We start from the raw sequence: 18095 nt of genomic DNA, 5'->3' as shown, positions 1-18095 counted from the left end.
GTGTTAATGGTGAGGGTTCTACTCCTAAGGACCCCTTGTATAAGATATTAGATGAGTTGAGATCCCTTAAGTTGTGGAAAGAAAAACAAGAGAGAAAAGATAAAGGTACAAAAAGAGTGGAAGAAATAAGTCAAGATGAAAGAGAGAAAATAAGAGAGGAAGAAAGAAGAAAAATAATGAAAGAAATGAAAAGAGAAAAACATGTCTCCTATAGTAGTCATAACTCTTGCAAGAGCCTAAGTGAAGAACTTCGTGACTATTATGAAGGAAGGCATAGGTCACATCTTAGACCTCACTCCCATAGGAGAGAAAATGAAAGAAAGCCTCAAGAGGTTAACATTAAACTCCCATACTTCCATGGGAAGGACAATGTAGAGGCTAATTTAGATTGGGAAATAAGGGTAGAGCAACAACTTAAAAAGAAGTCTACTTCAAAATCTTATGGCTCTCACTCTTATCAAAAGAAAGACCAAGGTCAAGGAATCTTAGGGGTGGGACCTTCTAAGCCCAAAGATGATAAGGGGAAGACAATAGAAAAGCAACCCCTTAAGGCTAGTATGCAAGAGAAGACTAGCTCCATGAAGTGCTTTAAATGTCTTGGAAGAGGACACATTACTTCTCAATGCTCCACCAAGAAAACCATGATTATGAGGGGCCAAGACATTTATAGTAGCCAAGATGAGGCTACTACTTCACCTTCCTCTAGTAAAAGTGAAGAAGCAAAAGGGGAAGAATCTAGTGAAGAGATCTACCCCCAAGAAGAAGGACAACCTTTAATGGTTAAGGAGGAGTGTAAGGAGGTAAGTGTCTCCTCCAAGAGGTTAGCTAAGAAGGAAAGACATTTTGAAATAAAGACAAATATTAAAGAAATTTCCCTTCTTAGACAACCTCCACATTTTCTCCTTTGTAAAAAGACACTTGTTAGCATTGCCACATCTCTTAGGCTTGAGTTTAATCCTCAAGTAAAGGAGTTGTTGGATGAGGGTTTGGTTCGCAAGAGATTAAATCCTTGTGCTTTGTTGGTGCCCAAAATAGGTATTATTAGGCACCAAATCCCTAAAATAGGTGGTGTGATAAATGTTTTGGGTGGTGCAACACTCTTTTGTAAAATCACTCGTGCACCCAACATCTTCATGATTTGTGTACATAGGGACTCATTAGGTAGGTTTGTTCTTATTTTTAGTTTCAATACAAACTTAGTCACTCATATGGGACACCTTAGGTTTGTCATACTTTTTGGTAGGAATAATCAACATGAAAATACAGAAAAAGGTATGTTCTATTGCTTTGCTTTTCTTAATTTTTTAAATTGTGAGCAAGGGGTTCCCATGAACCCTAAGAGAATAAATGTCATTCCTGAGTGGCCCGCTCCACCAAGTGTAAGAAAAATTTGGGGCTTCCAAGACTTAACAAACTTTTACAAAAGGTTTGCCCCATATTTCTCTATGCTTGTAGCACCACTCATTGAGTTGGTGAGGAACCATGTTCCTTCATGGGAAGATGCCCAGGAAATGAGTTTTCAGACCTTACCTTACTTCAACATACTAAACACCACTAATACATATGTTTTTGTTCTTTTTACAGGTGTTGAGGAAAAAAGCCCAGAGTTTCAAGAACCTCGGGATTTGAGGTCAAATCCTTTTCAAGGGGGAGGGAATGATGCAATCCTACCCCGCAAGGGCATTGGATAGAAAACTCCAAGTAGATTGGGCCAAAGATGCAAGAGAAGGCCCTAGGGTTCTTATGAGCCTTAGGGTAGATTTCAGGCCCATGGGCTAAGTATGAGCCCACTTATCTTTGTAAATATTAGATTAAGGTTTCATTATTTGTGGGCCTTGTATTTAGGGCTCCATAATGTAGGTAGGGTACCCTAGAAATATAGGGTTTTTCAGCCCTTGTATTTTAGGGCACCTAGACTAGTTTTTGTATTAGGGGTAGTTTTGTAATTTCACATGCACTAAGTGGATATTTGATGTGTGTGGTTGGAAATAAATTTAATTGAATTGGTAGAAGCCCAATCCAATTAAATTTTAGAGGGGGAGGTGAGCATTTGCTTACTACACCCCATTGCCACATCATATAGTCACACTTTGTGCATGTCCTTCATGCTTTTCATGCCTCATGACACCTAAGCACACTTAGTGGAGAATCTTGGAATTGATCTTGGATTAGTGGGCTGAACCATAACTAAAATTCACTAATCATAATTAGTGAAATTTTGGCTCCAAAGTTTGGCTCCACAAATTCAATTTCAAATTCAAGTGAAATTTGAATTTCACTCCAATTTTGTGTGACACTTAGGCTATAAATAGAGGTCATGTGTGTGCATTTTTTTCAACTTTGATCATTTGAATATTAACTTCAGATTTCAGAGCTCCTTTTGAGCACAAAATTTCGTGCTCTTCTCTCCCTCTCCCTTCATTCATCTCCTTCTTCCTCCAAGCTCTTATCCATGGCCTCCTATGGTGGTGAGCTTCTTCTAGACTCATCTTCTCCTTGAAGTGGCGTCTCCTCTCTCTCTTCCTTCTCCATTCCGCTGCCATTTATCTTCTAAGAAGCAAAGGAATTCATTGATGAAGAAGATCCTAGGCCTACAAGCTCCAATGGAGCTTGCATCAATGTTGCTGTTAGTTCCTTTCGCTTTGAAAACTCTACCCCCTCGATCTATGAAAATAACTTATGTTTTTTGCAATTTGAGTTACATTTAATTTATTTTTTATGTTTACAAATGTCACTCTTATAATCTACACAATAAAAACTTGGTTAGTTAGCTTTTATTTTATTTTGCTTTTTACACACCATATAGTTACTTTTTTTAGCAATTAAGAGAGAGAGAAATTCACTATAAGTAAAGTAACAATTTTCATATCACTCAGTTTTCGTATTTGGTTTTACCAAAAATGCACCAAGTATAAAGTACTTAGCTTATTTTCTTCATTCCTGTAGGCCTGTTATAATTTGCAAAAGTTTGTACAAATTCCATCTGTTTTATTGCATCAAGGCGCAAACATATCAGTTAATTATTAAATTAACTTTCTCTTTGTTTATTTGTCATTTAAGAAATTGAACGGACACTTAGATAGAGAAATTGGAAATTGGTGGAACCATGGAAGATTTTGGAGCATGGGACCCTCATATGGGAAGCTATTGCCAAAATCAGATAAGTTATAGAATTTTATTATTAGATTAGTTGTCAAAGTGGTAACCTTTGATATTTTTGAGTTTGATAGAAAAAAAAATCATGTATTGATTTGCCTCACATGTGCTACGCAATGGTACTAGACCTATAGCTTTCGCAAGAAGTTAATTATCTCTTCCATTGATAATGAGACAATTTATCTTTGTAACCAGTAAGCATACATATTCATACGGTATTCTACTAAATTTTATAAGACAATTATGTCCTTAATAAATAAAAACAACACTGTAGAATTGCATATAAAAAACATAATAAGAAATGCATATAAAAAATATTACAAACTACAACAATACTCTCAAAGATTTTATTTCCTACACTGACTCCTTTAAGTTTAAAAATATTACGCAAACACCCCCTTACATGTTTGAAAACATTACAATCCCCTTAACATTATTTCAAATCTTACACTAATAACTCCTTCAAGAGAGAGTGAATGTAAAGGTAAAAAAAATAAAAAATACTTATGTAATTACACAAATGTTATTGTAATTTACTCAAAAATAATGTAATAAAACGACATTTCTTTTTCTTCATCTTAAGAACTTGCAGCTGTGAGTTGGATGACTAATCAAAATGATATGGTTAATGAAATATACTCTACACCCTGAAAAATCCAAGATTATCTTTTCAATTGGCATATCAGATCAACAAGCAATTGTTTAGTACACCGAGCAAATTACTTGTGCATCCTGTGCTTTTTCCATTTTTCTAAAATTATCCCTAGTAACTTTACAGATCCATAATTCATATGGATCCGTGACAGATTCACAAACCATATGGTCGTAGAATAGATACACATGTAAATTTTCATCATAAATTTTATGACAATTAATTTTTCACCAACAATGTTAACTTTATTGTAATTTCTTTCGTCATCCTTCCGCTGCTTCCTTTTCGGGTAACAAAACAAGAAAACTTACAAATTTCAATATACTTGTCGAACCACATGAACCAAATAAAAAAAATCTAAAAAATTCATACCTTTAAAATTCAGACTTAAAAAGTCCACACTATACCTTAAAATTTTCAAAAAATTCAGAATACACCAATTCACTTGGAAACCCACCAGGTCACCAATTCACTCAGACTAGTTCGACTGGTCGAATCATTGGTCCACTAGGAAAACTGACCCTGTTATACTGGATCACAATGGTTACAAACGATTTCAGATCCAACAACCAATTTAGACCAGCTCTCAATCGGACCAGTCCAAGCCAGATTAGATTTTACTGAAGAAAAGTGTGGACAATGGTGTCCACAGTGCAAATATCATTTTGCTTTTATCCAAGTGTCTGGAAATTAGTTTTCCCTTCATTACCTTTCACTTTCATCTGCTAGCACTAAGAAAACAATAACTGACAGTGGATATGATACTGCACCAAACCATGTGAAAGGTAATGTAGCTCAACCGTCATATTTCCGCCTTATCTAAGCCTTCTGATCTTCCTTCTGACCACGTTTTCTTTTGAGTGATCCACTCATAGCAGCCTTAGCTTTTGCCCATTCCTTCAAAGATGCAGCACTTCTCATAAATGAGCAAGTTTCGCCTATTTCAACATTTTCAGAGGATTTTTCTCTTGGACTTGTTTCAACTTTTTCCTCAACTACTGAAGCAGAAGCAATGTCATCGGCACCAGTATGCTGACTCTTTACTGGTATAGTCTCCCTTGAGCTAAACCCATCACTGACAACTTCATTAACAGTATCCTTAGCTACACCATTATGCTTACAATCATTGGAAATGGCAGGTTCCACAATGGGCTCCGTGGCCATTGGCTCTGGGAAAGTAATGCCAGGCAAAATATTTGAAATACTAAATGAATTGTTATTCTGACTAACCATTTGTGTCCAGGATTGTTTTTGCAGCCATGAAGATCCTCGACCTGTCTTATTAGGTGCCACTGCCACATTATGCTTATTATTGGTAACATCTTCAATCACTTGTTTATTGGTAGGTTGAGCTTCCACAAGCTCCTCTATCACGTGTGGATTCGTAGGTTTGCTCCCTAGGTGCCCATCCCATTCCATGTTTTCAGTTTTTTTGTTTGTAGATACGGGTGTGGATTGATCGTCAGATCTTTGTTGACTCTCACCAGAGTCCAACTTTGGCAATATGAGAGAAGCACTGAAAGAAGTATTGCCTTTGTCACCAAGAAGTTCTCTCCATGAAGACTTCTGAGACCATGAAACTTTTTCCCCAAAATCATCTTCTAGTTCAGTAGGCTGTGCACCAGATCCTACCTCATCTGGAAGCATCTGCATATTACTCTTGCTTCCAGGGGTAGTAGACACTTCCAATTTGGGAAGTGATTTTCTCTTCTTGTTCTTGTCATGATTGCTATTACTCCTTTTTTGCACTGGAGGCATGCTCTTGTTGGGTTCTTCCTTAGCAATTTTTGTCTTATTCAACCATGATTCCTGAAGATTGAATAGAACAATTAGATAGAATAGAATACCTACTCTTTGATAAAAGGAAATTGACATTACCACTTAGACCTTAATTTGTTAAACTCCCCCCACCCCAGCCCAGAAAAAGAAAATAAATAACCTGGTTTTCCAAGATCCTTTGAAGTTCCTCGTCCCCTGTTAAAGCTGTTTTATTTTTCTTTGTCTCCACGTTGATAATGAGATCATCTTCATCTGTTGCACTATCTTCACATTCATCAGAATGTAAAGCATCAGGTGATTCAAAAGAACCCTTCTCCTCTCCAAGTTTCTTGGCATTGGAAACCTTTTGTTTTCCCAATAGCTTGTTCATCACAGCATTCATTATGCTAATCTCTTCATCATTCATTGCACCACTATCAGCTGCCCTATCAATAGATAGTTTTTCTCTTTCAGGGACAAAAGGACTACAATGCTCCTCACAATCACAAAAATGCACAGGGAGTAGAGGAACTTTAATATTCTGAAAACTGTATTTGTGCTTGCCAGTTCCACTGAATGGTATGGATTTCACCTACACAGGTTTATATGTAACATGTAAAAACCAAGTCAAATAATTTAGAAATAATATATTTATACATAATTAAAAATAATGCAAAGGCAAAAATATATTCTATATAATTGAATGATTATGTATTTATACATAATAAATCAATAAAGCAATTTAAAAATCAAAATCATTGCACAGAAAATGCATTGTACACAACTTATAAAACAACATTTTACCATTATGAGTGCCTACAAATTTTGCCAAGTGCAAAAAATGGTGATAATGTATTTCCTTGTTAAGGATGCAGCAACAGAGGGGAGCACCATTTATTAGTTGATTGAAGTAAATCCTCATAGTTGGATCTTGCACATCTAAAGTGTAAACTAAAGAGCAAATATTTTCTACATTCTGCACTACTGACAATTATAGGCTGATTCCACAATCGATCGTAGTCAAGATAAGAAATTTTTATTTTGGCATTATTTTATATTTTAGTCCCATCCCAGGGCTATGCAGTAATTTCCACATGTCCCCTTGTGTATGGCTGTGTTTGGGCTTGGGTTTATCTTACTTAGGTGTTATTTTATTTACACTATTAGATTGTCTCCATCATTATGGGATTATGTCTCTAATCCAAAATTCTGGGAGACATATGTGATGGTTTCGTTCAGACCTAAAATTCAGCTCTATGATATCTCAATAATTTTTCATTTACCCAGATACGCGATGCAATCAAACCTAAATCTTTGTTCTTTGTCTCTGATAGAAACTAGAATGAAATGAGATTTTTATTGAATGAATCCCTAATTGTTAATCCGTACCAGTGTGGTATCTGAATTCAGAATGAATGTGGGCAAAATCTAAAAGAATGACTGCCCCAGGAATTAGAGAGCTTAGTTTCTCCCACCCAAAACTAATCCTCACCAACTAACTCCCTTTCCCTTTCATTTTCTGACTATTTATTAGAGCTGCACTAATTTACCTATTCTAATAGATTATAAGTCCTACTCTCAACTTACAAGGCCGAACTAACAGGGCCCATCCTAACAGTAACAGGCCTATCTTGATTTTCTACACGTTATTGAATATTAACTCAACGAAAGTTTCTTCCTTCAATTTAACATAAGAAGAAAACTTGGATGCAATTCCTTATATGGTTTTGGTCTTTGTTATCTATTCAGAATTAGATTTTTACCTCGATAATCAACCTACAAAAAACTTGCATTGAAAGTCAGCATAGGTTACCAAGGTGAAACTCCAATTTTGGTCAGAGAACAACACCAAAAGCATATAAGTAAGTGCATCTAAGTTTTCCCCTTACCATAAAACACACAACACCTCAATCGCTAGGTCCACACGTACCATTCACAGCACCTAAAGATAACCAATCTAACTCCTTCCAATCCTATTGCCTTGCCTACACATCACCCTTACCCTCACCATACCCAACCATCACAATACTAACCCACAAGATTAAAATGCATATTCTAAAAAATGAAGACATGATATACAAACACCTAAATAAGTGACCTTTCTCAATCTGGGAAAGAAAATATTGAGGTGTTTGGTATTTGACTCGGAAGAGTGTGCGGTGCTGGGAATTTCCTCCTCAATAGCAGCAGCAGGTGGTTTTTGAGTAGCATCATCTAGAGCGCCTTGTTCCCATTCTCTCTTCAAACGCACAAGATAGTCTTCTTTGGCCTTCTCCAGCCTCAGCCTTCCACCCTTCCACAGACACCCATTATACTGCCACATCAACAGAAAGTTAAAATTAGGTATTGCAAACAACAAAATCTTATCTCCCATTTAAAAACTTATGCACATTCATGATACATTTTTTTTTTGCTCAGCACATTCATGATACATGATCACATAGGATGTGCATGGCTTTACTTAACACGTCACTTGAAGAATCCTATCCTGTGTGGGCTAGCTTCCCTTAACATTTTAAATCTTACAAATTTACCATGGCATCACTTCATCCACATCTCATACACATACGCATCATGCATCATCACATATCATATTCATCTCAGCATACACAAGTACACTCATAGTCAAATGGAAAATGATGTTCCTAAACATAATTCATTCACAAACATATCATACATACACAAATAAGTTACATACAACAAGGCAATACATCTAAATCATACGACTCTCATCCATTGTTACAACTATCTACTTGGTACGATTGGTATATCACTATTATGTACCTTAAGTTTTGGGAATTATCTCTATCATTTTATACTTCTCCTCAAGGTTTTTAAAAACGGTCCGCGGCCATGATTTGGACAACAACAAGGTTTTTTAATTATTAATTGCAACTGCATCGACGGCATTTATCCGCGATTTGCCGCAATACCAACAAACGCAACAAAACCGCAATGCGACCGCGACCCGTATTTAAAACCTTACCTTTGTGAGGTGTAAACGCCTTATCTAGAGTTATACTAATCCTATCAGGTGAGGTCGGCTACATGAATCACACGACGTCATTCAGCTCGCTTAAAAAAGAAATTGTTAGTGCTTGCCTTGCTGAAGAGCTTGGAGAGGGATTTGGGGTCGGATAGGAAGTCGAGGTAGGCGAAGCTGCGACCTTTGGTTCGGATGGTTTGGACGGATTGGACGGAGCCCAGAGACGCGAATAAGCTTCGAAGGTCTTCGGCGCTCACGGCTCCCGCCAATCCTCCGACGAATATTCTCACTGCGCTCTTCGTTTCTTCCGCTTCCTCCTCCATGCCTACTACGACTACCACTATCCACCTCTATGCTCTGCTTCCAACAACGGCGAGAATAATAGGGTTCTCTGTTTTCACTTGGCACCAGAGAAGCGGCGCTTGACGACACCGTTTTTCCTTTATATGGTTTTTTGAATTTTTAGAATAAATTGTTATTCTTTGCATACTTTTAATTTGACTAAGATAATCGAAAATATAAATGATTAAAAATCTATTTTAACCTCCTTTTAAAAGTTGGCTTGAACCTGACGGACGAATCACGAATCGGTAGTTTCACTTGTTCGAACAACCTCTTGTTGAACCGAACATGCCATTTATATCAAAATCAGACCAAACGGTTTTATGAAATAACTTGGGTTAAGGTTTTATGCAGTCCCGGAGCTTTAAAAAAAATTGGAGGGGTCAAAATAATTAAAATTATAATATATAAATTAAATATAATATTTTATAGATAATTTCAATTTTTAATTACACTATTTAAATTTTAACTACTATTTTTATAACAAATTATTCTTCTAATATCAAAATATATCTTTTACTTTATTAATAATATTTCTTAAGCTTTTCTTATGACTTTTATTCCCCTTTAGTACCGAATTAAAACTAGAAAAAATTTCTACAAGTTTTGTTTGGAGAAAAGATCGAAAAAATATTAAATTTTCTTATACGATACAAAATTTGTATGAAAATAAAAAAAAAATCTATAATTTTTTCAACCAAATTAAGAAAACAATCATATTTTTAACAAAGTTATAGCAAAATTTGAAACATAGAAAAATAGACAATTTTTTTCAAAAAAAAAAAGTTTATAAAAAATTATCATATAACAAAAGTCCGCATGTTCATAACATATTATATATAAAAAAATATTGTAAAATGAAGAGATAAAAGTTATTTGAAAAAATAGATTTGAAAAGTGAAAGCAAAACTAGTTAATATTATAGTCAATTAATTAGTGAAATAGTTAATAAATAAAAAATGTTATTTAATCGAGCTGACATTATCAAAAGAAAATTTTGAAATATTCATATAAAATTATCTATTATAATAATAATAATAATAAATAAAATAACTAAAGGTTATTTCAATAACTTAATTAAAATATTGATAATTGAGGAGCAAATAATATTATTTGCAAATTTATTTATGTTCTTTCAATTATTTAAAATTTTTCATAATATATATATATATATATATATATATATATATATATATATATATATATATATATATATATGTGTGTGTGTGTGTGTGTGTATATATATTATTTTTGTAAGTCATAACCAAGATCTTTTCACTCCCAAGGTTTAGACACCTAAAAGGTATCATGGTCATCATATGTGTGTGTGTGAACCATTCAATTTTCATTCTCACGTGTTCATTCTCATATGATATGTCCCTTTTAAGGATATTACATCATTCAGTTATTTAATGGTTATGATTAATCTATGTTTAAAAATGAAAAAACAAAACCAAAAAACAAAATATCTTCAGTTATTCTGTCGAACACATATCATTTCTCTCCATTCCGCGCATGTATTTGAATCCTTTCATTTCATCATTTAACACAGGACTGAGAAACACAAATAAAACCTTCCAACCACAATTGGTTGTTATTTTGGCAAATTCTTCGTCTTAAATTGTGCAACTGCTAAACAATCAAAAGGGTGCGATCAGAAGTCTTAAATGGTTATAATTAATCTATGTTTAAAATTTTCAAAATTTGAAAAAGAAAAAACTGAACCAAAATACGAAATATCTTCAGCTATTGTGTCAGACACATCTCCTTCCTCTCCATTTTTCACTTCCTACATGTATTTCATTCCTTTCATCATCCTTAACACATGAGTGTGAGACACAACTAAAACCTTTCAACCACAATTGGTTGTTATTTTGGAAAATTCTTCGTCTTAAATTGTGCAATGGCTAAACAATCAAAAGGGTGTGATCACAAGTTCACAACTTATCGTAGTTTTACCAATATTGAATTTCAAAGTTGTCAATCAAGTGATAAATAGTTCATTACAGGGTAATAGTGACAAATTAATCATGCAAACAATTTAATTACAAATTGGTCTTCGGAAGATGATTAATTTAAATATATTCCCTTAATGTGAAAAAGTGCGACAAATTAATCATGCAAACAATTTAATTACAAATTGGTCTTCGGAAGATGATTAATTTAAATATATTCCCTTAATGTGAAAAAGTGCGACAAATTAATCATGCAAACAATTTAATTACAAATTGGTCTCTAAAATTTGCAACTTAATATCAAAGTGCCCTCGAAGCTAAACTTCAAAAAGGGAGTTTTTTATATTAACTAACTCAACTGAAAGTAGTTACATCTCTAGTATTTATACTAGAGCTAAACAGTTATTACAACTAACAATAGTAATTGTCAACTAATGTGACACCCTCTACCCTCACAAATAACGAATAAAAGGAAATAAAATCATGCGGATTTTTTTTAAAAAAAAAAACACATTGACTTTAAATTGATTTCAAAAGGTAAAGGGTTCGCATTCACTTAATGAAAACATAGTAGAAATTGTTCAAATAAAAACAACAAAGTTATCCCGGCTCAAAACAAGGTCGTCCATGCTGAATAAATAAAAAAACTAAAACAGTAAATATAACACAATTATATCGTTTACGGAAAATATAACATGCGAAGTAAAATCCTATGTCTCAATGTCACACTTATCAGAGCATGTCTCTAACACAGACTAAGTCTCTCTGGCTCTATCATGGAACTCATTATATGATGACTCACCTGAAACAAAATGGCAATCAGCCCAAACACAAACACACACCAGGAATGAGTTATCACATTCGTATATAATAAAACATTAGAGCATTTGGAACACACAATACTTAAAGATGAATTTATATAAATAATATCACTTTACAAAATGACACACATTATTCACACCCATTTGAGTTCACACACTCTAGGTAATAACATCAAATCACAATTGTTAACTCAATGAAAGTCAAACACAAGCGTTATGCGAAAAATACACTACTCAAGCCTACATGCAATGTGGTATCATTTTTCAGTGAAAAACCTCGTCGGATGCCTAAGAGTACATGACAGGACATGCCTCACAATGGGTAAGTCAGGTCACTCTCACTAAGTGAAATCATACGGAGACAAGTCAGGATCACACTGTTTTGTGAGAATGGTGTGGGATCGACACCGACTTAAAGGAGCACTCAAATCAGATGACCCCCAAGGCCTACACTCCGAAGAGTCTGTCAGGGCCTCTCCCTCCTGATTCAGGTCCAACCCAAAAAAAATAACATTTGAACACACAAACTCTACCTATGAATTATGCAATGCACACAACTACTCAATTGTTTTCAAAATCTCAATTATATATATATATATATTATATTTTAACTCAATGCGTCTCAAGTGATTAAACTCGTTGGGTTCCCACGGTGGATCCCATCACAACTCATCGCACATTAACTCGTCGCCCTTAAAGGGTCTTACAGTTGTGTGATTACATAATTCATGGCTCACAACTCAAAACATACAACATCTCAAGAATCATGTAATTCACAATCCATTACGTACCAAATAATTGTCACTTACACACAATCCCAATCACAATTCCATAATAAAATAATTTATCGCATCCTATGCATCCTACACATATCATTCAATAGTAACATTTACTTGACACAAAAAAAAATATAAATTAAATCGAAATATATTAATTCAAAAAAACAAAAAAAAAACTTCTATAACAATTAATCTATAAAGTCACAACAATAATCACTATGAAACAATAATATCTATAACCTTATTTTTATTATTATTATTATTATTTTTACACATCACAATGAAAGTGCATACTTGAAATACACTAAGATAAAAATAAATAGAATACTAAATCATTTTTTTATACTTCCAAATGTTTCTTAATGCTCAAATATATTAATTCAACAAAATAAAAATAATTATTATTAATCAATAATTTTACAACAATATTTAATTTATTATTATACAGATATAACATATACAACTGAAAAGAAATAAACTAATAATTTCACAACACTATTTAATTTATTTTTAAAAAGCAATAAACAACAGTTTCACAACAGTATTTAATTTATAATATTAAACATATCAGTTTACACAAAAAAATAGTTATCTTACATATGTATTTGATAGTTACAATATAATATTTTTTTCTAAAAAAAACTTACTTTATTATTAATTGTATTTGTCAAACAAATATTAAAACACGTAACTAAAAAGAAGAATACGTACCTACCACTTCCAAAATAAAAACAAAAGACGTGGTTATAAAATCTGTTATATAAAATTAATGGCCACTTTATTAGGTACCAACCAAATGAAAACAATTAAATCCATTAATTAGTACATTCAAAAGCTTTTATTTACAAAAAAAACATCTCAATTAAGGTGAGCGTCAATCTTCTCATCTTCTTTCTTTTCAAAAAAAAAAATTAAAATCAAACCTCAACAGAGGAATCCTAGTTCCTCACCAAAAAAATGATCAAGCTTCAATTCTTACAACAAACTTTTGTGTGCAACTCAAAATATTACCTTACAATAATCAAATAACTAAGATTAAAATTAAATAAAACGAAACAAAACACAACAGTGTTTTATCCATGCTTGGTGATATAATAATAATAACTAATAATAATAGTAACTATACACGTTAATATTTAGGAATATATGTATCTACCAAAGAAAAAAATCTGATTTCACTAGGTAATTAGATATAATTCAAAATCAGTCACATACGCATCCGGGCAAACGTGGGTAAGCAATTCATATAATGTGCCTACATATACGATCATTGTTATGTAATTTAAATTAAAATCAAAACATTGAAACAAGAAAATAATTCACATGAAATCAAAACTTGCAATATATGTAAATAAATCAAATTTGTAAAAGTGAAATTCAATCAGAATGACAAGTATAAATTTGGGAAAAACAGTTAAGAAATAACCCAAAATAATCTAAAATTGATCCTCTAGGGATTCATATACATGTTCATTCTAATCCCGAAGCGTGAGTAACTCATCCCTTACCTCGATAGAGTCGCTCAAACGTTCTCTGTTAGCAATTGTGGCGTCTCTCGTGCTCTCTAGAACTCCTCCTCCGATTGCTCTGTTAGGGTTCTTATGCGTCAGAAGTAGAAGAAAGGAACCAAATGTGTTTTCTAAAAGCTGCCGTTACAACTAACCTTAGGTTAGTTGAATTAACTAACACAACTAAATAATAGTAGTTAAAACAGAAAAGGGAGTAATTCTATATGAGATTGTCCCTAACAATAGTGAAGTTGGAAGGAAATAGAGATATGATGAGGATGTTAGCATATTGTTCAATAACAAGAACATGAATCACTTGAAGACTCTTCTTCATAACATTTTCTCTAACAAAAAACAAATCTGGCTCCATATGTTTGGTTCTAGAATTTCTTATTTATAAGTGAATGAACGTAGGAACCAAATTAAATTATATTTTTGAGTTCGACCTAAGTTAATCATGTGCTATAGAATTTCCTAGTTTTATTTGTTTTTGAACTATTCAACATTTTTTATCAATGATAAGAATAATGTTGATGTAAAAAGGCAGCGAATAGTGGGGAGGGTTGTGCACCAACAAAAGCAGCGAAATTAGGTAAAACAATGAGAGGGAGGGATTAGGGTGAGAATCAGTGGAAGTATAAGGTTTTGAAGAAAATAAGATAGGATAAGGAAATTTTGACTCATTGAATAATACATCTTTGGAGATGCAAATTTCATCATCTGAAGCTAAACATTTGTAGCCTAAGAAGACACACTCTTGTGACCTGTATTGAAGTTTATGAGAATTATAGGATCTGAAGAGTGGGACGCAAGCACATCCAAAAATTTTGAAAAAGAGTAATTTGAAGTTTTGTGAAATAACTTATGAAAAGGAAACTTATTTCGGATATATGAATATGGAAGTCTATTGATTAAATACACCCCAATAAGAAAAGCATGATCCCAATAGTGAAGAGACACATCGGTCTGAGATAACAAAGTCAAACCCATGTCTAGTATGTGTCTATGCTTCCTTTCTATTACCTCATTTTGATGATAAGTGTGGGGACAAATTAATTTATGTTGAATACCCAATTAACTCAGAAACTTAGTGAAAGGTATGTAGCCTCCACCCCGATCAAATTATACAACCTTTATAGCGAACTTAAACTAAGTGTTCACCATAGCCTTAAACTGCTTAAACACATTCAAAGTTTCTGATTTATTTTTCAATAAGTAGATCCAAGTAAATCTAGTATTAGCATTAAGAAATGAAACATAATACATGTAACTAGAACTGGATAAAAAAGGTGCAGGGCCCCGCAAGTCTATGACAACAAATTCAAAGGGACTAGAATAAACAGTTAAAGAAGCAGAAGAAGGCAGTCTATGTGACTTCCCAAGACAATAGTGAAAACATAAATCTGAGACATTTTTATTGATAGATGGAAATTATAGATTTGGAATACATGTATCATGACATCTACACTAGGATGTCCTAGTCTAGCATGTCAAGTGGTAAAAAAAAGCTTTACAAGGGGCAGAAATGCCAACAACAATATTATCTGAGTAATATTTACAGATTCAAAACTAGAATTTGAACAGACAGTAATGTTAACAAAAGACTTTGACTTAGGAGATTGAATCAAGTTAGGGAATTGGTAAAGACTATCTTGTCCCACCAAGCCTTTAAGGAGACATATTTAGAAACCTATCATTTCACCAAACAAAAGGTAGGGTGAAATTCTAAATAAACCAAATTATCCTTACAAAATAAACTCACACTAATTGGACTTTTAGTAATTGAAGGGACAAAAAGCAAATTGTTAAGAATGAGAGAAAATTTGGGGTTTAAAGGAGATTGGAATGAAGTTAGACCTGTGGAATTGATCCTAAGACCTTGCCAATTACCAATTGTTATTTGATCAGGTCCTTCGGAGGGTGTTAACTGTTAAATGTTTTGGGAAACATTAGTGACATGATGAAAAGCACCAGAAACTAGATACCAACTGTTTAAAGGTGTTGCACTGCAGTAGCTATGTTGGCTTGAGGTGGACCTTAAGGAGGAATAGTTGTTTGGATTCCAGCATTGTGCACATATGGCACTTGAGGATAATAGTATGGAAAAGGAGCCACTGTATATAGGCATGTAGTGTTTAGCAGAGGGAAATTGTTGTGTTACAACTTGTTGCACTGAAGGTTGCTATGTTACAACTTGTTGTGTGAAAGCTTGTTGTGTTGAAGAAGTGGTTTGTGTATTTTCAGACCATTGGCTGTGTAGGAACATAGTTTTCTTCATAGTGATGATAGCAAAACGAAGCTTCATGACCATATTTGTGACAAACTCAGCATTGAACGTTTGCAAACCTACTACGGTTGCAACCATCTCTTCTACCAACATTACTTCTTCCTCCATTTTGGCCACGATAACCACGACCACCTCAGCCATAGTTAAAAAATCTATTACCATTATTTTTGTTATTGGAATTATTATAATCCCCTTGAGTGAGATGAGCTTGAGCATCAAAGTTTTGGGCATTGGAACTGCCATTTAAGGAACTTGGCAAATTTTGAACTACTTGAACAGGTTGAACAAAAGTAGAACTGTTAGAGGTTGAAGGCCCTTGAGTAAAATCAATAGAATTGGTAGAAGTAGAGTCCCTTCAAGTCAGATTAATACGAATTTGGGAATCACATTTCTGAAATTTATCAAGCCTAGCTTTATGACCTAGCAACAATGTTTCAACCTCTTCAATGGAAAGAGGTTCAGACTTACTACATATTAACAACATAGTGGACTTATACTCCCTAGATAACCCCTCAAGAACAACATGAATATGCTAATATGAAGAAATTGTTACTCCAATTGAACCAAGAAAGTCAACAATAGTCTGAATTTGAAGTAGGTATTCAAACACTGGCCTATTTTCCAGTAGCATGTTACGAAGTTCAATTCTTAGCTGATGTGTTTTCCCACAAATCAAGGAACGGAAAATGAGAATGAAGTTTATATCAAAGATGCCTTGAAGTTTAACATCCAAGAAGCTTAGGAAGTACCTCTGCAGAAACTGTAGATTAAAGCCAGGATAACAACAGTTGATCCTAAGATTCTTAAGCAAGATACTTAGGAGAAGTGATTCCAAGATTGCGATCCACTAGGCTTCTGAATCGCGGAGGAATTGTAGGATTTTCAAGGAAGAGATGAAGGCAATGGCCTTTCATCCTCTAGTTCTACTTGCTGACACCACAAGTAGTTTGTTTTTGTTAATTTCGTAGAGATTGCATGTGAGAAGCAAGTAAAAGGTTGCGATTGCGATGACGAAGGCGTCGCAACTTCCAGAATAACTGTTGAAGTCAAAGTTAGAGCCAACCACCTAAATCGGTGTCGCAACCACTAGAGTCAGTGTCGGAGTCAACTAAGGAACAGTCACTAGAATCAGTTGAGGCAAACTAGAATTGCCATCGGAACTAGTTCAAGAATTGGAATCAGTTGAGGGACTAAAGAATCCGCCACCGAAGTTGATGAAAACAATGGTGGAGGGGGAGGAAGAGGTTGAAAATTGTTCGCGGAAGCCATTGTTGAAAACTCAAGATTGAAAAAAGCTCCGTGATACCATAAAATGATTTCAAAATCAATAAAAGAGAGAACAAAACTAAACTTCAGAAATGGAGTTTTTGATATTAACTAACTCAACCAAAAGTAGATACATCTTTAGTATTTGTATTAGAGCTAAACAACTATTACAACTAATAGTAATAACTGCCAACTAACCTTAGGTTAGTTGAATTAACTAACACAACTAACTAAAAGTAGTTAAAACAGAAAAATAAAGTAATCTTACTCTTCTACTTTAATAATGATCTCACAAATTTAACTATAAGATAAATTTGTCATATTTTTTTATATTCAGAAACTAAATTTATACATTTCATCAAATTTAATCATTTACTCTTGATTGTATTTATTGATTGATGAGGGACAAAAGAACTTCTAAAGTTTTAGAGGAACAGAGCCCATTTTGTTTGCAAGAATTGAACTTTGTTTTTCCTAGAAAATGACATAGCTTTGTTCATTTGATTATTTGTGGGAAGCAAATTTGTTTTGTAGCAAGACACTTTTGCTTATCATCAGAATTAGCGAAAAATAATGCACAAGTAT

The 18095-nt window shown here is 33.7% G+C and overlaps 1 protein-coding gene across 1 annotated transcript; it reads right to left on the bottom strand.

Annotated features, from left to right (window-relative positions):
- Window positions 1–4188: 4188 nt before the first annotated feature.
- Window positions 4189–9016, bottom strand: LOC100808161 (protein REPRESSOR OF SILENCING 3). Its single transcript, XM_003547522.4, has 4 exons — window positions 8669–9016; window positions 7665–7880; window positions 5748–6158; window positions 4189–5617 (listed from the first exon to the last, which is right to left on the bottom strand). The coding sequence occupies exons 1-4, from the start codon at window positions 8873–8875 to the stop codon at window positions 4628–4630; spliced, it is 1824 nt and encodes a 607-aa protein (XP_003547570.1). The 5' UTR covers window positions 8876–9016; the 3' UTR covers window positions 4189–4627.
- Between the last annotated feature and the right edge of the window lie 9079 nt (window positions 9017–18095).

Source organism: Glycine max, chromosome 15, assembly GCF_000004515.6.
Source record: "Glycine max cultivar Williams 82 chromosome 15, Glycine_max_v4.0, whole genome shotgun sequence".
NCBI lineage: Eukaryota > Viridiplantae > Streptophyta > Magnoliopsida > Fabales > Fabaceae > Glycine > Glycine max.
Note: the sequence above shows the minus strand (reverse complement) of the source record. Positions and strands in the feature narration are given on the sequence as shown.